The sequence below is a fragment of the Lithobates pipiens genome, unplaced genomic scaffold (assembly GCF_037356315.1).
Source record: "Lithobates pipiens isolate NorthernLeopardFrog02 unplaced genomic scaffold, aLitPip1_a1.2 Scaffold_3, whole genome shotgun sequence".
NCBI classification, from domain to species: domain Eukaryota; kingdom Metazoa; phylum Chordata; class Amphibia; order Anura; family Ranidae; genus Lithobates; species Lithobates pipiens.
In genome coordinates, this window is record NW_027507790.1 from 9,836,700 (window position 1) to 9,860,026 (window position 23,327).

At 41.5% G+C, this 23,327-nt stretch overlaps 1 protein-coding gene across 2 annotated transcripts in view; it reads left to right on the top strand.

Moving 5' to 3' along the window:
* CFAP73 (cilia and flagella associated protein 73) overlaps positions 1–23,327 on the top strand; it is a 49,266-nt gene that overhangs the window by 11,642 nt on the left and 14,297 nt on the right. For both annotated transcript variants that reach the window (XM_077461251.1, XM_077461252.1), the window contains exons 2-4: positions 1,860–1,965; positions 7,345–7,449; positions 22,050–22,250. In XM_077461251.1, coding sequence (XP_077317377.1) covers positions 1,860–1,965; positions 7,345–7,449; positions 22,050–22,250 — 412 coding nt within the window. The remainder of the gene's footprint in view (positions 1–1,859; positions 1,966–7,344; positions 7,450–22,049; positions 22,251–23,327) is intronic.

Sequence of the window (23,327 nt, forward strand, 5' to 3'; positions counted from 1 at the left end):
TCGAGTCCTCTCACTGGACGATTTGCACAGCCGCGTAGAGCTTTCGACGTGGGAAGCCAAAAGTCAGCCCACACCTTCGAGTGTTTCGTAGTTCCCAGGTCCGTTCCGGTCCTTTCAGAAGTCTCGGGATATCGTATCACCAAAAAAACAAAGATAAAAAAGTGCGCCCGAACGTGTAATAAAGTTTAAACACGTAAAATTTATTATTCAACCGAATAATGTTAAGCGCTACAAATGACTCCACCAAGCCATACAAAAGTAGACGTAACGTAAAAAATGAACAATTTTGCTAGCAAAATAAATATAAAATGAACGAATGCTAAAGCACAAAGGGTGAGCGTAACTACCCGACGATCGTTTAGTCAAAATCTGACGTCATCAGGGGTACGCCCACACCCCTGTGCTAAACCCTTTTATAGCCTATGGGTAAGGTAAGGAGCCCTGCCATAGGTAGAGACAAAAACGTCCAATCGTAGATTCAATTGATTTAACCACCGAACTACCAATTCATTCGAACGAGGTCGGAGCCCAGATTCCGACCTCGTTCGAATGAATTGGTAGTTCGGTGGTTAAATCAATTGAATCTACGATTGGACGTTTTTGTCTCTACCTATGGCAGGGCTCCTTACCTTACCCATAGGCTATAAAAGGGTTTAGCACAGGGGTGTGGGCGTACCCCTGATGACGTCAGATTTTGACTAAACGATCGTCGGGTAGTTACGCTCACCCTTTGTGCTTTAGCATTCGTTCATTTTATATTTATTTTGCTAGCAAAATTGTTCATTTTTTACGTTACGTCTACTTTTGTATGGCTCGGTGGAGTCATTTGTAGCGCTTAACATTATTCGGTTGAATAATAAATTTTTCGTGTTTAAACTTTATTACACGATCGGGTGATACGATATCCCGAGACTTCTGAAAGGACCGGAACGGACCTGGGAACTACGAAACACTCGAAGGTGTGGGCTGACTTTTGGCTTCCCACATCGAAAGCTCTACGCGGCTGTGCAAATCGTCCAGTGAGAGGACTCGAGTCAGTTTGTGACTGTGGAACGTCTGAGAGACTGGGTCGTTTTCTGGCTGTCCGTTTCGAATCGTTTGTATATTCGCATTTGTGCATACTAATTGGTGAACTGGTAAGCCTTCATTTCTTATTGATTTGTAGCTGTGAAAGGTCCACGTGGTCAAGCCCTTTTTCCTGAACAAACAGGATTAACTACATTTTTTGTTCACTTATATAGGACACTATCATACACTTTTGAAAAAAAAAATTTTCACATGTTTAAATACATTGGACTTTTGAGTTTCTGATGGATGTTGTTTTTTATTTTGACAACTAACTAATTTTTTGTAAACACTTTTCACTATTGATTTTCACTTTATTTGGATTCACTAATATTTAGGTTTTTTATGAAAGTTTATTCATTTATACTTAGTTATATGAAAATTCACCTAGTGGTAAGCGCTGCACTTTTATTTATTTTTTCTATGTTGTTGTGCCCAGTATCCTGGTTATTGTGTTCAGCTGCTGTTCTTTAATTCAATTTTTTATTTTTTTACTAAGCGCAGATTTTTTATAATTTTTCTTGTTGCATGGTACATTTGCCTGCATTTCTGAATCTACTGATCACTTTGACCTTTGCTTTTCACTGATTGTATCCTCTGCTTATGCTGCTTTTTTATCATCCATTGCCTAAATTTGTGATAGGCTCAGTATTCATATTGTACACTTGCAGGAATACGGATGTAATCTCTTAGATTTCTTATTTCCTTGCTTGTGGCTCCTGTTTTTCTCGGTTTAGAAATGTACTAGTTAAAGCGTTCACTAAAATTAAGATTTCCTCTACTATTTATAACAGGCGAATGCCAGATCGAGAAGATGATTTCCTAACTCCAGCTACCCGTCTTCTAGAAAAGAAAAGAGAGATGATTGAAGTTGAGCAAGCTTTAAATACAGAGAAAGAGGTGAAGCCAATATCTTTTAATGTTTGTTTCTTATACCACTATATTGTATTATTTCTCTATGTTTTATTTATCTTGTGTTATAGCTTTAATTTCGGAAGCACCACTCGCTGTTGTGTGAATGTAATGCTGGCCATACAAGTAGTCTTTTTTCGTACAGCCAGTGAGCTGAATGAAAAAAGCCAACTGATTCCTCCATACACACAAACGAGATGAATAGAGAAATCTCCCTGCCGGGACATTGTAGTCTGACACCTGTACCTGCCATTAAAGCAGTCAAATCAGATTTGTCATTACAAATACAAGACCTGGAAGAAGGTGAGGGGAAATCGGCTGAAACGTTTTCTGGCTCGCCGACTATGGATAACTTTGAGCTACTTGCGCAGACGAGACATGAATTGTCTTTACATATGGCTTTGGCTACGCATTTGGATCTGCACTTTTTGGCTGGCAGGGTGTTTGAGTCTGGGGACAAAAATGGGAAAATGCTGGCTAATCTGGTGGCAGACCATAGGTCAAATGGTAATTTCGAACATACGTTGTGCAGATGATACTGGAACATCTGATCCCGCTATCATTCTACATAAATTCACTGACTATTTTAGTCAGCTGTATTGCGCAGTCACAGGTCCACCCAAAACCACTATCCAGGAATCACTCAGTACCCTAGACCTCCCCACACTTTCACCAGAAGAAGTAATGCTTCTTGATAAACCCATTTCATTAGAGTAAATTGAAGCAGCTATACACTCCTTCCCCAGTAAGAAATCTCTTGGTCCAGATGGTATCCCGGGGAGTGGTTATAGGATGTACACCTCTACCCTGGCACCCAAACTACACAGCTTGTATTCTGAATCTTTAGAAAAAATTATGCTACCTCCCTCTATGTATCAGGCCCATGTAGTCTTAATTCCCAAACCAGGAAAGGACCACTCCAAATGTGCCTCCTACAGGTCCATTTCTTTGTTAAATGACAAATTAAAGATTGTAACTAAAATTTTGGCCATGAGACTGATGAAAATGATTCCTGATCTACTCAGCATAAATCAAACAGGGTTTATACCGGGGAAATCCAGGTATATCAACGTCTGCCGGGTTTTCACTCATTTACAGCTACCCCCAACTGAATCCACCTCTAGAGTCTTGGCAGCACTTGACATTGAGAAGACCTTTGACTCTGTAGCCTGGCCTTATATGCGCTCAGTGCTGGAGGTTATGGGGTTTGGGCCAGAGTTTTTGAAATGGGTGCAGTTGCTTTATTCCTGCCCTTCAGCCCAGGTTAAGCTGGGGGGCGAGTTAGTAGGGATACAAGACAGGGTCTTCAGCTCTGTTTGCAATTGTGATGGAGCCGGTGGCAGTGGCCATAAAGATGGATGTTGTTGGTATCCATGTGGAAACCTTGGTGGAAAAGATAGCCATGTATGCTGATGATCTCATATTGAATGAATGAGCCAGGGCCATCTCTTAAGGAAGCGTTACGTATACTGTCTGAATTTTCCATTTATTCAGGACTACAAATTAATTGGGGAAAATCACAAATTTTATCTATTGACAGAGAAGCCCGAGATGGAGCTGACCCTACCCTGCCTCTATTATGGTCATCCAGTATCAGATACCTAGGCATTGATATTTCCCTGGTTACTTTGGACTATTGTGTCTTAAATTTAGTTCCACTTCTCGACAATATGAAATCTAAATTAAGGACATGGGCCAATCTCCCCTTGTCTTTAATAGGCGTATAAATCTGTTTAAAATGAAGTTATTACCTGGTTTTCTCTATGTGCCATCTTACGCTCCCCCCAGCCAATCTTCCCTGTACAGTGGCCCAAAGACCTGGCAATAGATCTAGATGTGGAGGATTGAGTAAATATATGGACTAACACAAAAATCTCATCCCACAATGTTGTCACACTCAACGCGAATTATAAAGTCCTCATGCGGTGGTATCTAGTCCTGGCTAGGATTTCTAAATTCCTGCCGAGCTTCCCCCCAGATTGCTTCCGAGGTTGTGGTAAGAGAGGCACACACTCACATATATGGTGGTTATGCCCGATCGTACAATGCATTTGGACAACAATATTTCATATGGCTTCTACTTTGCTTCAAGACACCCTTGACCTCGACCCATCCCTTGCATTATTGAACCACATCACACTGAACTTTACTAGGGCACAACTCCGTCTCCTCCTACAACTCCCCACAGTGGCCAAGCAAATGATAGCTAGAGCTTGGAAAACCCCGAACTTAAACATAACCAAAGTAAAAAATAGAATCACCCAAGCCATGATACATAGCAAAATTGAAGCAACAATTTTAGCTAAAATTCCCCAACATCTCTAACTCTGGTGTCCCGGGATAGAACACTTCCTACCTCCAGATTTTGACAATCACCTCTTAGAACCTTAGCTCTCCCCTGGTCTCCTGAGATCATGTCGCAGTATATTGGAGACCCATGCGACCCCCTCCCCCCCGACCACTCTTGCTTGCTTCCTTTCTTTCCAGTCTTTCCTCTATTTGACCTCTTCCCCTCCTAGCTCAATGCTTACCACTGGTAACATAACCTACTGCTATAACCTACTTCACTGGTGCCTTGCTCACAACCCACAGAGTGATACTCCTATCCTGCCCACGTACAACAATGGGCCTTTTCCTTTCCTGTTTTAGCACTCTTTGCATTCCTTTAAAACAAATACGTTTGTGTAATCCAACCATACTCTTTATCCCCTCATTCAGTATGTTGTCTTACTATATTGTTACACTAAAGTATGGTCTGTAAGTTGTACTTTTTCAATGTCATACTGAGATTGTCAGTTATTGTTTACTGATTGTTACCAATAAAAAAAACTTTGAATAGAAACAAACTCCTACATAGAATCTACTTCACACCTGCGCATTTACACAGAATATACCCCTCCATTCCTGTATAGTGTTGAAGGTGTGCGGCGGACTCAGCAGACTATGCAGGTATTTTGGCAATGCCCTAATATTCAAATTTTCTGGGAAGTGGTAGTCTCCTTCATACACTCTGTGACCACTATTCATGTGCCCCGGACAGTGGAGGTTTGTTTGCTGGGTTTGGTCGACATCCTGGCTCATCTTCGGGCTTCCAGGACGCTGATTATTATTATTATTGTTCTATGCAAGGAAAATTATTCTTCTCAAATGGAAAGTCCCATCATCTCCATCCCTAACCTTGTGGAAAAAATGTATTAATGTCAACTTACAACTGTACAAAGCCACCTATTTAGCGAGAGGATGCCCTAAAAAAATCCACAAGGTCTGGGACATTTAGGTAGAGGACCTGTCTACCAATACTGACCCTGACTCTCCTAATTAGTGGATTACCTTAAAACGATAATTAAACCCATGTCCAACCCATACTTCTACTAATTGTGACTTCCATCTTATTACATGTGGCTTAAAACTACCCCTGAGCAGCTGATACCTATAATATTCTAACAATATCAGTAGTTACTGAAGCATGTAGATTTGTTCTAGTGGCAATAATGGCACTACTGTTAAGAGGTTTTTTTTGGTTGTTTTTGCTTTTGTCGTTTTTATATATATATATATATATATATATATATATATATATATATATATATATATATATTATATATATTTGTTGTATTGTGATGTACGGTGCCTTGCAAAAGTATTCACCCCGCTTGGCATTTTTCGTGTTTTTGTTGCCTCACAACCTGGAATTAATATGGATTGAGGATTTGCATCATTTAATTTACAGAACATGCCCACAACTTTTGAATTTTTTTATTTATTTATTGTGAAGCTATAAACAAATAGGACAAAATAACAGAAAAAGTAAATGTGCGTAACTATTCATCCCCCTAAAGTCAATACTTTGTAGAGCCACCTTTTGTGGCTATTACAGCTCCAGGTCGCTTTGGATAAGTCTCTATGAGCTTGCCACATCTTACCACTGGGAATTTTGCCCATTCCTCCTTGCAAAACTGCTCCAGCTCCTTCAAGTTGGATGGTTTGCACTTGTGAACACCAATCTTTACTTCTGACCACAGATTTTCTATTGGATTGAGGTCTGGGCTTTGACTTAGCCATTCCAACACATTTACATGTTTCCCCTTAAACCACACCAGTGTTGCTTTAGCAGTGTGTTTGGGGTCTTTGTCCTGCTGGAAGGTGAATCTCCATCCTAGCCTCTAATCACACACACAGAGTGGTACACGTTTTGCTCAAGAATATCCCTGTATTTAGCACCATCCATCTTTTCCTCAACTCTGACCAGTTTCCCAGTCCCGACTTCTGAAAAACATCCCCACAGCATGATGCTGCTACCACCATGTTTCACTGTGGGGATGGTGTTCTTTGGGTGATGTGATGGGTTTGAGCCAGACATAGCGCTTTCTTTGATTGCCAAAAAGTTACATTTTTGTCTCATCAGACCAGAGCACCTTCCTTCCACATGCCTTCTCGCAAACTCAAAAGTTGCCATTTTGTTTTTTGCTGAACGTAATGGCTTTCTTCTGGCCACTCTGCCATAAAGCCCAACTCTATGGAGCGTACGGCTTATTGTCATCCTATGTACAGATACTACAGTTTTGCTGTGGAACTCTGCAGCTCCTCCAGGGTTACCTTTGGTCTCTGTGCTGACTCTCTGAATAATGTCCTCCTTGCCCTCTCCGTGAGTTTTGGTGTGTGGCCGTCTCTTGGCAGGTTTGCTGTTGTGCCATGTTTTTTCATTTGGTTATGATAGATTTGATTATGCTCCTAGGGATCATCAAAGATTTGGATATTTTTTTATAACCTAACCCTGATGTGTACTTCTCAACAACATTGTCCCTTACTTGTTTGGAGAGTTCCTTGGTCTTCATGGCACTGTTTGGTTAGTGGTGCCTCTTGCTTAGGTGTTGCAGCCCCTGGGGCCTTTCAAAAAGGTGTGTATAGGTAATGACAGATCATGTGACACATCGATTGCACACAGGTGGACATCATTTCACTAATTATGTGACTTCTGAAGGTAATTGGTTGCACCAGAACTTTTTATGGGCTTTATAACAAAGGGGGTGAATACATAAGCACATGCCAATTATCATGCCAGTTTTATGTATATATTTTTCTAATTTTACTTCACCAACTTAGACTATTGTGTTCTGATCCATCACATATAATTAAAAAAAAATTGAACTAAAGGCTGTACTGTAACAAAATAGGCAAAAAGCCAAGGGGGTGAATACTTTTGCAAGGCACTGTATGTGGTCCGAGCTTGGGTATGCCCAATAGGCTCTGCTTTGTATCTCAACTTGAAACCCAATAAAAAAAAAAAAAAATCACATATTTAAATTATAAATACTACCATAAAATAATATTATACTTCTACTAATTTAACCCTTCATTTTATTACAGGAATTCCAAATGAAAACAGAGAGCCTTCAGCAGCGTCGTGCAGAGTTGGAACACAAGGAAGAAAAGCTTAAGGATTCATTGTTTAAATTTGATAAGTTTCTAAAGGTAGAGTCAAGCTTCTTGGTCAATACATCTGTCAATATTCCTCAGCAACAACCATTTAGAGATGGATATCATGATGATGGTGTTTTATTGTCCTTTGCAGTATGTTAAATATTTGCTATCTACAAAATACAAAAGAGAAAATATCTATTTGAACAAGGATCCCACATGAATGTAAGAGCCTAGTGTTTGCATGATTCATCTCTGGTAATTAATTGTGGTACAGAATGGAGCAGCAGAATGCTGTGCGCTAGAAATGTAATGCTAGGCCTGGATATATGTTGTCTTTCCAAAAATCTATACATGACTTTACAGTGAATTAAAGTGTTCTGCCCTGGTTTATATGCAGCAGTAGACTTTCTCTAATGTCATGGTGCACATGTTCCTGCGTACATTGCCCATGGCAGAACCAGAGTGGCTCACTTACTGACAGGGCTGGTGCGAGGATTTTTGACACCCTAGACGAAACCTCATTTTGCCACCCCCATTGGCCCCACCCCTGGCTCCACCCACTTTGCCATGCCCATTTGAGAGGAGGCTGCGGCGCTATACAGGAAGCATCGGCTTCCTCTAGCACTGGCTCCAGTGCTGCACTGCGCTTCTAATTACACTACCGGCCAGATGGAGCAGCTGCCTGAGACTGAATTAGTTACATGAAATAAGGAGGGGGGGGGGAATAGGATTGGCGCTATACCCTTTAAGAAATTTGGAGACTTAGGTATACAATTAGCAAGAAATTTCCAGCGGGCTGGATAATAAAATAAAATAACTATGAATAACTGTGTATGTGTCAATAATTATTGTGTCCTTTAAAGACCATAAGTGTCATAACGAATCATAAATGCATAAATCATTAGACAATTGTAACAGCATGCAATGAAAATAAAGTGCAAGGTGCTGGTGAACAAATTCTGGTATTTGTGACAAAACTATATGAATAAAAAGTAGAGCTTAGTATAAAAAGTATATATATATAGAATATATATAAAAATATATATAAAAAAATATATATAAACTAATCCGTTTATCTGTTAGACATATCAAATCCTCACGTAGTGTAACTGTGATGAATAGAATAGTGATTAAAAATATTAAAAATATTAAAAAGTTAAAATTAGTAAAAAGTGTCCCTCAAAAAAGTGGTTATGAATTAGAGGGGTGTCCTCTGCAGGTGAAAGTGAAGTGAAGGGTGGAGGAGATTTCAATTGTTGTTCCCGGTGCTCTGTGGCTATTTTTATGCAGTTGCTCTCACCAGAGTTATGGCCCCTTCCGGGGTGGATCAACCTTCACAGTATCAGCCACTGTGTAGCTCTCTGGCTTGCCTCTATTGCGATCCCGGGAAACCTTCGTTCCTCCGTTCATATGCCGTGTTCGGTTATATGTAATGAATAAGAGGCATATCCATGGTGCAGTATGTCTTATAAAACTTCGTATTTATTATATAGGCAAAAGTATTACTCACAAACATCCGTTCATATGTATATATTGAAAGGAAAGATTCCGTTCGGCTAGCACGCTTTCTGAGTTAGCAGTGTATGCTTCGTGGCCACGCCCTACGCGTTTCGTCATCAAAGACGTCCTCTGGAGCGGCCATTTGCATACACCTTTTCCCTTATATAGGGTGTAATGTGTCACCACGCATGTGCGGATAATCCCGCGGCCATTTTAATTGAGGGAATGCCCTCTACTGGTATAAACGCAAGTATAGAACTATATATTGCCGGGACACATTATTCCCTAATCTGTGAGGGAAAATTAACATTCCGAATATTGCATACAGTTAATATAAAAACGGAGCAAAATAAAAACAAACAATTAATTATGTAAAATTAATTAAAACAAAGCGAGACCAATTATAAAAATGTACATAATGTAAGTATAACGAAATAACCTCAATGTTTTAACTATGATTCAAATATGTGTTAAAAATATTTTATTACTAGGAACTGGGATATTTGGAATTTGAGGGGATTTAAAAAAGGGGGGATCTGGAAAAGAGTGTTCTACCGAAAGTGTGTGTGTTTTTTTTTTTTTTTTTATGTGTTTTTTTATATTATTATTGCCTAGGGAATATCTATTACTGGAGAAGGTTATGTGAATATTAAAATTAAAATTAAAATTGTGGGAGGAGAGTGTTTATTTTGCTTGTATTTAAATTTCTCTAGTGAACTAAAAATGCTAGAACTAGAGAATATAAGATATAAAGGAAAGGGTAATATATGTAATAATAATAATAATAATACTGTGTTAAAAAGTAGGTTAAAAAGTAGGTTAAGAAAGTGTATTGGAAAAGGCCAACCACCAAAATGGTGTGTCCTTAGTATTTATTTGTTACATTAGGGGAATAATTTAAAGAGGATTGGGAAAGAAGGGAAGAAGGATGGACTGTTCTTTGTGTGGATTATTTTTTGTATGGGAACTTTGAATGGATAACATTCGACCCATTTGTAAAATAGATAAATAAGGTCCAGGGTGGGGGTAAACTTAAAGATGGATTTACTGGGAGTGAATATACCTTTAATAAAAATGAAAAAAATGAAAAAAAATGAAAAAAATATTAAAAATTAAAAATTAGAATATGCAGGTGTTCTAAGGCTTATGGTTGAATGTGTTACATTCGACCTGTGTAAAAAGTCAAATGATTAAGCATTAAAAATCAAGTAATTAAGCATTAAAAATTAGTTAAAAAACAATTAAGATCTAAATCGATATTCATTCCTGCAGGATGTAAAGTTTCCATGTTAAAAATCCATCTGGTTTCATTCTGTGAGACTTTTATAGTTTTGTCTTCTCCCCTCCAATGACCTTTGATCTTGTCAATTGCGTAGAAAATCATTTGTCTGGGGTCCTGATTGTGATAGTCTCTGAAATGCCGTGAGACACTATGTTTATCAAATCCATTTTTAATGTTAGTGATGTGTTCCCTAATTCTTTCGTGTAGTTCTCGTGTGGTTCTTCCCACATATTGCTTGCGGCAGGGACACTCTATAACATATGTGACGTGAGTGCTTCTGCAGGAAATGAGTTCTTTTATGGGGAAAGTCCTACCATTGGTAGTAGAGGTGAAAGTGGTGGTTTTCCTATTAGTTTTTTTACTTTTACGGCAGGGGAGGCATTGACCGCACTTGAAAAATCCTTTCAAGTGTTTTGCAATCTTTATTTCTCTTGGTGGGTCAATTGTGTTTTTGACCAGTTTATTTCTTAAGTTAGGAGCTTTTCTGTAGATAAAAGAGGGATTATTGGGTAAAAGTTTTTCCAGAGTATCGTCTACTTTCAAAATGGGCCAGTGTTTTTTTATTATTCTTTCTATTTCCTTGTGTTGTCTACTGAAACCCGTGAGGAAAGCTGTCTCTATGTTCTTTGTTTTTTTCTTGATCGTTGCATTTTCTAACAGTTTTTTCCTTTCCATTCTTGTTATACTCTCTTTAAGGCTCCGTAACTGTGATTCTTTGTACCCTTTCTTCAAAAACCTTCCAATAATCACTTCGGCTTGTGTGTCAAAGTCCTCTCTATTTGTACAGTTTCTGTATAATCTCAGGAGTTGCCCTTTGGGTATGTTGCCAATCCAACGTGGATGATGGCAACTTGAGGTGGGTATATACCCATTCCGATCTGTGGATTTGAAGTAAGTCCTTGTACCCAGAATACCCTCTGATTTGAAAATCTGTAAGTCCAGGTAATTAATGCTCCATTCATCCCAGTTTCCTGTGAAGGTGATGTCATATATGTTATGGTTAATTTCCTCTAGAAAAGATTGTAGTTCTGATTGTGTGCCACCCCATATGATAATAATGTCATCTATGTACCTTTTGTACATTTTAAGGTTTGTCCTCGGTATGCCGTAAATCTGCTCTGCTTCCCAATGGTCCAGGAACAAGTTTGCCACGCTGGGTGCATATTTTGCACCCATGGCTACACCTTTTGTTTGTACATAGTATTTGTCTCTATACCAAAAATGATTATGGCTCATTGCCAGATCTAGTCCTTCTAATATGTATTCATGTATCAGTGGCTGATACTGTGAAGGTTGATCCACCCCGGAAGGGGCCATAACTCTGGTGAGAGCAACTGCATAAAAATAGCCACAGAGCACCGGGAACAACAATTGAAATCTCCTCCACCCTTCACTTCACTTTCACCTGCAGAGGACACCCCTCTAATTCATAACCACTTTTTTGAGGGACACTTTTTACTAATTTTTACTTTTTAATATTTTTAATATTTTTAATCACTATTCTTATTTCTATTTTTATTTTTCCATTTTTATTTTTATTTTTGCATTTTTTATACTGCTATATTTTACCACATTTTTTCACCGTTTTGCTTCTTTATTCAACCATGTAATATGCACTTTTCATCACAGTTACACTACGTGAGGATTTGATATGTCTAACAGATAAACGGATTAGTTTATATTTTTTTATATATATTTTTATATATACAGTGGTGTGAAAAAGTGTTTGCCCCCTTCCTCATTTCCTGTTCCTTTGCATGTTTGTCACACTTAAGTGTTTCGGAACATCAAACCAATTTAAACAATAGTCAAGGACAACACAAGTAAACACAAAATGCAATTTGTAAATTAAGGTGTTTATTATTAAAGGTGAAAAAAAATCCAAACCATCATGGCCCTGTGTGAAAAAGTGATTGCCCCCCTTGTTAAAACATACTATAACTGTGGTTGTCCACACCTGAGTTCAATTTCTATAGCCACACCCAGGCCTGATTATTGCCACACCTGTTCACAATCAAGGCATCACTTAAATAGGAGCTGCTTGACACAGTAAGGTCCACCAGAAGATCCTTAAAAGCTACACATCATGCCGAGAACCAAAGAAATTCAGGAACAATTGAGAAAGAAAGTAATTGAGATCTATCAGTCTGGAAAGGGTTATAAAGCCATTTCCAAAGCTTTGGGAATCCAGCGAACCACAGTGAGAGCCATTATCCACAAATGGCGAAGACATGGAACAGTGGTGAACCTTCCCAGGAGTGGCCGGCCGCCCAAAATTACCCCAAGAGCGCAGCGACGACTCATCCAAGAGGTCACAAAAGACCCCACAACAACGTCCAAGGAACTGCAGGCCTCACTTGCCTCAGTTAAGGTCAGCGTTCATGCCTCCACCATCAGGAAAAGACTGGGCAAAAATGGCCTGCATGGCAGAGTTCCAAGGAGAAAACCACTGCTGAGCAAAAAGAACATCAAAGCTCGACTCAATTTCTCCACAACACATCTTGATGATCCCCAAGACTTTTGGGACAACATTCTGTGGACCGATGAGACAAAAGTGGAACTCTTTGGAAGGTGTGTGTCCAAGTATATCTGGCGTAGAAGGAACACTGCATTTCATAAAAAGAACATTATACCAACCGTAAAATATGGTGGTGGTAGTGTGATGGTCTGGGGCTGTTTTGCTGCTTCAGGACCTGGAAGACTTGCTGTGATAAAAGGAACTATGAATTCTGCTGTCTACCAAGAGATCCTGAAGGAGAATGTCCGACCATCTGTTCGTGTACTCAAGCTGAAACGAACTTGGGTTCTGCAGCAGGACAATGATCCTAAACACACCAGCAAGTCCACCACCGCATGGCTGAAGAAAAATAAAATGAAGACTTTGGAGTGGCCTAGCCAAAGTCCTGACCTGAATCCTATTGAGATGTTGTGGTATGACCTTAAAAAGGCCGTTCATGCTCGAAAACCCTCTAATGTAACTGAATTAGGAAAATTCTGCAAAGATGAGTGGGCCAAAATTCCTCCAGGACGCTGTAAAAGCCTCATTGCACGTTATCGCAAACGCTTGGTTGCAGTTGTTGCTGCTAAGGGTGGCCCAACCAGTTATTAGGTTTAGGGGGCAATCACTTTTTCACACAGGGCCATGATGGTTTGGATTTTTTTTCACCTTTAATAATAAACACCTTCATTTACAAATTGCATTTTGTGTTTACTTGTGTTGTCCTTGACTATTGTTTAAATTTGTTTGATGTTCCAAAACACTTAAGTGTGACAAACATGCAAAGGAACAGGAAATGAGGAAGGGGGCAAACACTTTTTCACACCACTGTATTCTATATATATACTTTTTATACTAAGCTCTACTTTTTATTCATATAGTTTTGTCACAAATACCAGAATTTGTTCACCAGCACCTTGCACTTTATTTTCATTGCATGCTGTTACAATTGTCTAATGATTTATGCATTTATGATTCGTTATGACACTTATGGTCTTTAAAGGACACAATAATTATTGACACATACACAGTTATTCATAGTTATTTTATTTTATTATCCAGCCCGCTGGAAATTTCTTGCTAATTGTATACCTAAGTCTCCAAATTTCTTAAAGGGTATAGCGCCAATCCTATTCCCCCCCCCTCCTTATTTCATTTTATTCCTTCCCATTGGGTAGGAATTTGAATAGGGGCTGCTCTTACCCAAACCACAATCCATAGCGCGACCTAAAAACCCCCTTACTTGAATTAGTTACATGCTGCAGACCATGCAGGCATGGAGGGAAGTCAGCGGCCGGGTGCCCCCAGGCAGCAGTGCGCCCTAGGCGGCTTCCTAGTTGTAGCACCAGCCCTGCTTACTGAGCACTATGAAGTAGCCTGTGCTCAGGGCATAAAGCAGTTTTAAACTTTCTATTTGAACAAGGATCTCACATAAATGTACGAGCCTAGTATTTGCATGAATCATCTCTGGACAAACCTTTGATTTATGATCGCTTTGATCTTTATTCTGAATAGTGTGTGCTATCTTTACAGTTAAATGTTAATGGAATACCCCCTGTGCCACTCATCTTTGTGGCCACACAGACCCTTATATATTTTTCAATTAATGAAATATCAGTTCCAGACTGATTCATCCTGTCTCTTGTGATACTTTTTTTTTTCATACTTTTGTTGTATCAGATGTCAAACAAGGTGGAAGGGTGCAGAAGTTCCAATTAACCCAATTTATCCATTTCTTAAAGTAGAACTATTGGCAAAACTTTTTTTTTAAATTTTGGACAGAGTAAGGGAGGGTTATAACCCCTGTTTTTTTTTTTTTTTTTTTTTTTTTTTAACGCCATGTGTCCAATTGCTGAGATTTATCTTCACTTCCTCTCCCAGAGCCAGACAGGAAGTGAGAGGAAATACCTGCAAATTAAGGGAATCCTAGGGGTCCCCAAGGTCACCAAAATTGGTGTCCCCATTGGAAGATTTCCCCTCTGTTACTTTTCTGGGAGCAACCCAAAATTTGGAATTTTGTTTTACTTTCACTTTCAATGATAATGGTAAACAGTAGACATGTGCATTCGTTTTCGTCCGAATGCATTTTCGTCCGAATTTCAGCTATTTTCGTTTTCGTTTTGACAGACGATAACGAAAGCACAAAATCCGAAAAACGAAAGATCCGACATAAATAAATGCTTTATTTTCGTTTTCATTGTTACAACAGTTCGATATAGAATAGGAGATTCGACATGACTCTGACAACAATCTGTGTCTATAGAACCTGTGTTCGAATGTGCCTAACCTTACCTCTATTAGTCCAAGATTATATAGAGAAAATATTCGACAGAGAAAAAAGATTTGACAGAGAGAAAAGATTCTGCAAGATACTGTCCTAAAAAGTGTTTGGGGACCCGGGTCCTGCCCCAGGGGACATGGATCAATGCAAAAAAAAGTTTTAAAAACGGCAGTTTTTTCGGGAGCAGTGATTTTAATAATGATTAAAGTGAAACAATAAAAGTGTAATATTCCTTTAAATTTCGTAGGGGGGGTTGTCTATAGTATGCCTGTGAAGGGGCGCATGTTTCCCGTGCTTAGAATTGTCCCTGCACAAAGTCATTTATGCAGGAAAAAAAGTCCTTTAAAATCACTCGCAGCTATTATGAATTGTCGGCTCCCGTAATACAGAGAACACTCATTGAAAGTCATTGATAAAAAAAAAAAAAAATAAATAAAAAAAAAAAAAACGTGGGGGTCCCCCAAATTCAATTACCAGGTCCTTCAGGTCTGGTATGGATATTAAGGGGAACCCTGCCTCAAATTTAAGAAAAAATTTGACGTGGGGTTCCCCCTAAATATCCATAACCAGACCCTTCAGGTCTGGTATGGATATTAAGGGGAACCCCGCGTCAAATTAAAAAAAAAATTGACGTGGGGTTCCCCCTAAAAATCCATACCAGACCCTTTATCCGAGCACGCAACCTGGCAGGCCGCAGGAAAAGAGGGGGGGACGAGAGAGCGGCCCCCCCTCCCTCCTGAACCGTACCAGGCCACATGCCCTCAACATTGGGAGGATGCTTTGGGGGTCTGTGACCCCTCAAAGCACCTTGTCCCCATGTTGATGAAGACAAGGGCCTCATCCCCACAACCCTGGCCGGTGGTTGTGGAGGTCTGCGGGCGGGGGGCTTATCAGAATCTGGAAGCCCCCTTTAACAAGAGGACCCCCAGATCCCGGCCCCCCCTGTTTGAAATGGTAAGGGGGTACAAAAGTACCCCTACCATTTCACAAAGAAAGTGTAAAAAATGGTTAAATAAAACAAACACACTTTTGAAAAATTCCTTTATTAAAAATAAAAAAATAAAAAAAAGATTCCAGCGGCGGTAATCCACTCTTGCTATCTAGCGACAGACGGTCATCTCTCCAGCGATGTCTCATCTCATCCAGCGCAGCGATCCACCCTTCTTCTGTGTCAGTGTAGGAGACACTGCAGGCATTCCGGCGGCTGACGTTTCTTATATACGGAGGGCGGGGCCACCCGTCACCTGACCCCGCCCCCCTCTGACGCAAGGGGAAACCGGGGTTCCCTGTGACTTATGGGTGACCCCGCACCCCTCTGATGTAACACAGGCAGGTTTCCGTTACATCAGAGGGGGGCGGGGTCACCTATACGTCACGGGGAACCCCGGGTTTCCCCTTGCGTCAGAGGGGGGCGGGGTCAGGTGATGGGTGGCCCCGCCCTCCGTATATAAGAAACGTCAGCCGCCGGAATCCTTGCAGTGTCTCCTCCACGGAGACAGAAGAAGGGTGGATCGCTGCGCTGGATAAGATGAGACATCGCTGGAGAGATGATCGTCCGTCGCTGGATAGCAAGAGTGGATTACCGCCGCTGGAATCTTTTTTTTATTTTTAATAAAGGAATTTTTCAAAAGTGTGTTTGTTTTATTTAACCATTTTTTACACTTTCTTTGTGAAATGGTAGGGGTACTTTTGTACCCCCTTACCATTTCAAACAGGGGGGGGGCCGGGATCTGGGGGTCCCCTTGTTAAAGGGGGCTTCCAGATTCTGATAAGCCCCCCGCCCGCAGACCTCCACAACCACCGGCCAGGGTTGTGGGGATGAGGCCCTTGTCTTCATCAACATGGGGACAAGGTGCTTTGAGGGGTCACAGACCCCCAAAGCATCCTCCCAATGTTGAGGGCATGTGGCCTGGTATGGTTCAGGAGGGAGGGGGGACCGCTCTCTCGTCCCCCCCTCTTTTCCTGCGGCCTGCCAGGTTGCGTGCTCGGATAAAGGGTCTGGTATGGATTTTTAGGGGGAACCCCACGTCAATTTTTTTTTAAATTTGACGCGGGGTTCCCCTTAATATCCATACCAGACCTGAAGGGTCTGGTTATGGATATTTAGGGGGAACCCCACGTCAAATTTTTTCTTAAATTTGAGGCAGGGTTCCCCTTAATATCCATACCAGACCTGAAGGGCCTGGTAATTGAATTTGGGGGACCCCCACGCTTTTTTTTTTATTTATTTATTTATTTTTTTATCAATGACTTTCAATGAGTGTTCTCTGTATTACGGAGCCGACAATTCATAATAGCTGCGAGTGATTTTAAAGGACTTTTTTTCCTGCATAAATGACACTTTGTGCAGGGACAGTTCTAAGCACGGGAAACATGCGCCCCTTCACAGGCATACTATAGACAACCCCCCCCCCTACGAAATTTAAAGGAATATTACACTTTTATTGTTTCACTTTAATCATTATTAAAATCACTGCTCCCGAAAAAACGGCCGTTTTTAAAACTTTTTTTTGCATTGATCCATGTCCCCTGGGGCAGGACCCAGGTCCCCAAACACTTTTTAGGACAGTAACTTGCAAATTAGCCATTAAAATGAGCACTTTAGATTTTGAACGTTGGAGTCCCATAGACTTTAATAGGGTTCTAAAGTATGCTATATACTAGCTCCGTCGAATCTTCTTTATACATTCGACAGACACCATAAGCCTTCAAAGACAGATTCGACCGTGATTCATGTGGATTTTCGGACTAATGCAATTTTTGAACGAAAAACGAAATAAATAAAAACGAATTTCGGGAGTAACTAAATAAATTAAGTTTTCAGACGAAAACGAAATTCCGAAACGAAATATTTTACTCTGCACATGTCTAGTAAACAGTACAAATAGAGAGGGTGGATTTCCTTAATGGGGGGGCACAGACAGCAATAAAAATCGATTGATGTTCTAATCCATCTCCACTCATTACAAAACAAAGTTTTGCCTTTAGTTTTGCTCTAATTTTAAGTTCACATAGTGCAGGGTGATACGACATTGGTATTTACATTAGAGGGTATATTTGTATAACTGAAAATCTCTAAGGAAAAAAAAATCACCTAAAGACAAAATAAAAAAAAAACAGTACATTGAAATAATGAATTGATTTATGTTGTTGTTTATGGGGTGCATTTAAAGAGTATTTTTTTTCTGTCCAGATAAACCTGTAAACATATTGTCCTGTTTTTTTACAGGCATATTAAACTTGAGTGTTACCAACAATTTATGCTTATCACTTGGGTTAAAATTAAGCAAATACAGCATATTTCATGTCACTTTGTGTAAAAGCAGACATGAAGTGGCTTCACATTGCAAAAAAAAAAACTAATGTACTGTGTATATACACCAAAATTAATAAAGCCGCGTACACACGTAGCCGTCTGTCCGACGTACTTAGTCTGGCGGACGTCCGTCGGAATTTCCGAACGGGCTATTTTTCAGCGGACTAATACGGCGTACTATCCGCCGTACTTTCGAAATGAACGGACTCGCCCACACACGCGGAGGAAAGTCCGCTCATTTCGAGCGCGTCTCCAGGTAGGCGGGGCCCGCGAAGGAGACGTCGCTGGCCCCGCCGCCTGGTATGGACTTAAAGGGGAACCCCCAATACCGAAAAAAATCGGCGTGGGGGTCCCCCCCAAGTCCACAACAGACCCTTGTCCGAGCACGCTACCCGGCCGGCCAGGAAAGGGAAAGAAGAACGGAAGGCGGCGGCGACAGAAGACCGGGCCACCGCCTGTAAAAGAGCTATAAGAAGGCGCGGTGGCCCGGCAGAAGAACCGAAGAGGGGGACAAGACCCCCGAAGTCGGGAGAAGAGGCCGGCGGCGAGGAAGAAAGCTGGACTCCTCCGCTAGCAAAAGAGCTACAAGAAGATAGGGGAGGAGTCCGGCGAGAAGACCCCCGAAGACGGAAGACCCCCGGAGCTGTGCAATAAAGTATTTTATCTCGTGTGTTGTGTTTTTTTTGTACTTTATTTTACAGGTGAATGGGTAGGGGTACATTGTACCCCATACTCATTCACATAGGGTGGGGGCCGGTATCCGGGGGCCCCCTTATTAAAGGGGGCTCCCGGATTCCGATAAGCCCCCCGCCCGCAGACCCCGACAACCAACGGCCAGGGTTGTCGGGAAGAGGCCCTTGTCCTCATCAACATGGGGACAAGGTGCTTTGGGGTGGGGGGGCCGCGCGTCCCCCCTTCCCCAAGGCACCCCCCCATGTTGAGGGCACGCGGCCCGGTACGGCTCAGGAGGGGGGGCACTCGCTCGCCCCCCTTTCCTGGCCGGCCGGGTAGCGTGCTCGGACAAGGGTCTGTTGCGGACTTTGGGGGACCCCACGCCGATTTTTTTCGGCGTTGGGGTTCCCCTTTAAGTCCATACCAGGCGGCGGGGCCAGCGACGTCTCCTTCGCGGGCCCCGCCTACCTGGAGACCCGCTCGAAATGAGCGGACTTTTCTCCGGGCGGGAAAAGTCCGCTCATTTCAAAAGTACGGCGGACTGGCACACACACGGCCGGATTGTCCCCCGAAATGCGAGTACGGCGGGCAGATTGGTGTGCAACACGGCATTCTAAGTCCGCCGTACTTTCGGGTCAAAAAAGTATGCCGGAGGCTACACACGGGGGGATTGTTTGGCGGACTTGAGTTTGCCGGACTTTTCCACCGGATTGTTTGATCGTGTGTACGCGGCATAAAAGGCAGTGTAGCACTAACTGAAGTCCACCATATACTAAAAAACTATACTGCAAATACCGTGAATATTAGAATATACTCAAATTACCACTGTGCCACTATTATCCAAGTAAAAGTGCTCTGTGTCTCCACCATATAAGTTGGCCGCTCACCTCAAAGCCATGACTCCTGCATTACCAGAAAGGTCAAATCAAGCTGTGTTCCCCTCAGGGATAATGGTTCTAACAGATGCTTGGCAAATCCTCACTCCTTTTTCCTCAAAATGGGATACAGAGGTCCTCAGACACACCAAATCTATATGGGAAGGAAAGGGAAGCACACAAGGCTCTGTAAGCGCAATATTTATCTTTTATATATTAAAACTATTAAACAGAGCATTAGATCTTGTGTGCTTTCCTTTGCTTCTCATATAAATTTGGTGTTCCTGCGTGTCTGAGGACCTCTGTATCCCATTTTGAGGAAAAGAGTGAGGATTTGCCAAGCATCTGTCACAACCATTTTCCCTGAGGGAAACACAGCTTGCTTTGACCTTTCTGGTAAAGGAAAATCATGGCTTTGAGGTGAGTGGCCAACTTACATGGTGGTGGAGATAAAGAGCACTTGTATTTGAATAGTGGCACAGTGATGATTGGACTTTACAGTTTGATTTTACACAATTTTTTAATATGAACACAATTTTTGTTGTACACTGTATAATTCAAGTATATTGGAATATTCACATTTTTTGTAGCATAGTTTTTTAGTATAGATTTTTTTTTAACATTTAGGATTGGTTTATTAAAGGTGAATATATCACATTATACAAGAAAAGTAAAGAACATTTTACCTGGTATAACATAAGAGCATACAATGCTTACATACAAAATCCAGAAAAACATCCAGCATGAATATACAGATGTATTCCAAGATCACTAAAATAGCCAGAGGACTGATTACAACTATTGACATATGGGAACAACATCATTATCCCAGAGGAAAGTGAGGAGCAGTATAATCGTGAAAAAAAAAAAAGGGGGGGGGATAGAGGGCACCAACCAGAGACAATCAGGCTCTATGGAACATCAAACAATCCTCAAGGGGAAAAGGGCAGCACACACAGGAAGATATCTCTACTGGGAGATCCACAGTTGCCAGACTTTATCAAATTTCCAAGGACATCCACGATTGATGTAAGTTAACCTATAAAGGGCAATGTAGCAACAATCATGGCTTCCCAGAACGATATAGTAGGAAGAGTGGGACATGACCATTTACATAGAATTTCCTTTTTAGCATAGAACAAGAGGCAAGATATTAACAACTTACTATGATGGGATCTCTGAGCATCATCGAATATATGGTAGATTTTGGTTGCACTACACTGCCTATTATTATTAATTCATGTCATTATTGAGTGTTGTGAATTCACTTAATTGGTGTTAGCTGGCAACATTACTTTAAAATATTTGGAGTACAGGTCACATATTTATTACTGTGGTTGCACTAATTGATTTTGTATCACATTGGTTCAGAATATACACCAAAATAAAAAAATATATATATTAATTCAATGCTATGGTCTGAAAAGAAGGCCCAGTTCATACAAAAACAATTTAATGTTGTTTTGGCTTTATAGCAATATGGTACTATAAAATTAGTAGCAGTTTAATCCACACACTGGAAGATGGCAACATTTGTGCCATTTATCAAGGAGTTAAAGCGGTTGTATACCCTCAATACGGAAGTTGTACCTATAGGTGAGCCTATAATGAGGCTTACCTATATAGGTACTGTAAATATCTACTAAATGTGCACCGATTAGAAGATATTTAGCTTGTTGTGCGCCAATGTCATTGCCGCATGCGCTGTGAAGAAATGGCCCTCTTCACTAGCAAGTGCTGTGAATGACGGCTCCTGCGAGTACACAAGGGAGTGACTCCGGCCAGTCACAGAGCCAGAGTCCGCGGCCCCGGAAAGAAGAGGGGCGAAGATGGATGCGGCCACCAGCGGGGAAAGCATAGGCTTCGTTTGCAGGTAAGTGGCACATAAAGGGGCTAGTATGCGATGCATACTAACCCATTATGCTTTTACTTTGTAGGGGAAAAAAAGAAGCAAAACCCATCAGGGTTTATTTCCTCTTTAAGTAATGAGCATTCTGTAAGAAATCACAATTTTAAAACCGTCAGTAATGAAATGAAGAACCAGAATATTTTCATCAAGTTATTGCGAGGGTGTTGCAAGGATCAATTACAGTACATGAAAAATGCTGGAGAAATTTATTGGATCTTGAGTGATGTGTGCCACTGACATTGTTCATAAAAAAAACTTGTTATATTACCATTTATAGCACAGGTCACCTTTTTATACCTTGCACTTTAATTTTCTGCAGGAAAATGACTCAAAGCGTAAACGCGCACAGCGAAAAGCAGATGAGGAGCGACAGCTGGCAACTCAGAAAGAAAGGGAAGCCATACGCTTACAGGCTGAAAACAAGCAGCTGTTAGCATGTAAGGAGAGACTGCTGTGTAGACAAGAGAAGACCAGTATATACCAAAACTACCTGCAGAGAGTACTGGAGAGGACTGATGAGGTATGGAGGTTATGTTTGCATCCTGATGTTCTGTTTATGGTGAACCAACTGCCTAAACAGGGACATGCAATATCTTCTTTTCATTTGTCTATTTTATTTATATTTCTTATAAAACTGTTACACCTGGCTGTATAATGAGAGTGACAGATCTGGCATTTCTCTACATGCCTGTAATTACAGGACATCCTTCTCTGCTCCCCTAATGTGTGGATAAAAACAGCCTCATAGTTACAGTGTTGCTGGTTCTGCAGCATACAGATTTATGAAATGTCATTTATCAGTTATTTCTTTTAAGCATTGTGATCTTGCTCCTCAAAAGCAGTCCTTGTGTACCCTGGATAAACAGCATTATTAAACAGATTAACATGAATACAGTGGCGTTGCTATGGGGGTGCAGCCCGCACCCGGGTGACATCTGCCAGAGGGGTGACACCAGGCCCGGACACCGCAGGGCACATTGCACGGCTGTTGCGCTGTGGAAACACAAGGGCAGCACACCGCTCTTGCTGGTGACAGGCAACACCGGCTGGAGATCAGTAGAGAGACTTATGAGAGGCAGAGATAATATAGGCAGTAAGGAATGGCTCGAGGAACCAGGAGGTGGCTGATCGCCCGGGATAAAGGAAGAGACCGGAGTGAAGGAGCCAATGAGGGGACTGAGTAGTAAGTAACCCTTACAGTATGCAGCACTGAACACTCGATCCGGGCACACACACAGCACATGCCATTCCCTCAGATAATGCCTGAAGCGGTGTTGTCTGTGCCCCCAGTGAGGATGGCAGAGCCGGCTGACAGGATGTGCAGGAAACAGCTGGGGGAGGGGGGGGGGAGTCTCAACCCCCTTCTCTCGCCCCCCGCTCTGTCTCACTCCACCCCCCCTCTCTTGCGCCACCCCCTCGTCTCTCTCACCCCCCCTCTGTCTCTTAGCCCCTTCTCTCACCCCCTCTCTCTCTTAACCCCTCTCTCACCCCCACCTCCTCTCTCAACCCTCCTCTTACCCCCATCACCTTTCTCAACCCTCCTCTCACCCCCCACCCCCTCTCTCAACAATCCTCTCACCCATCCTTTCTGTAACCC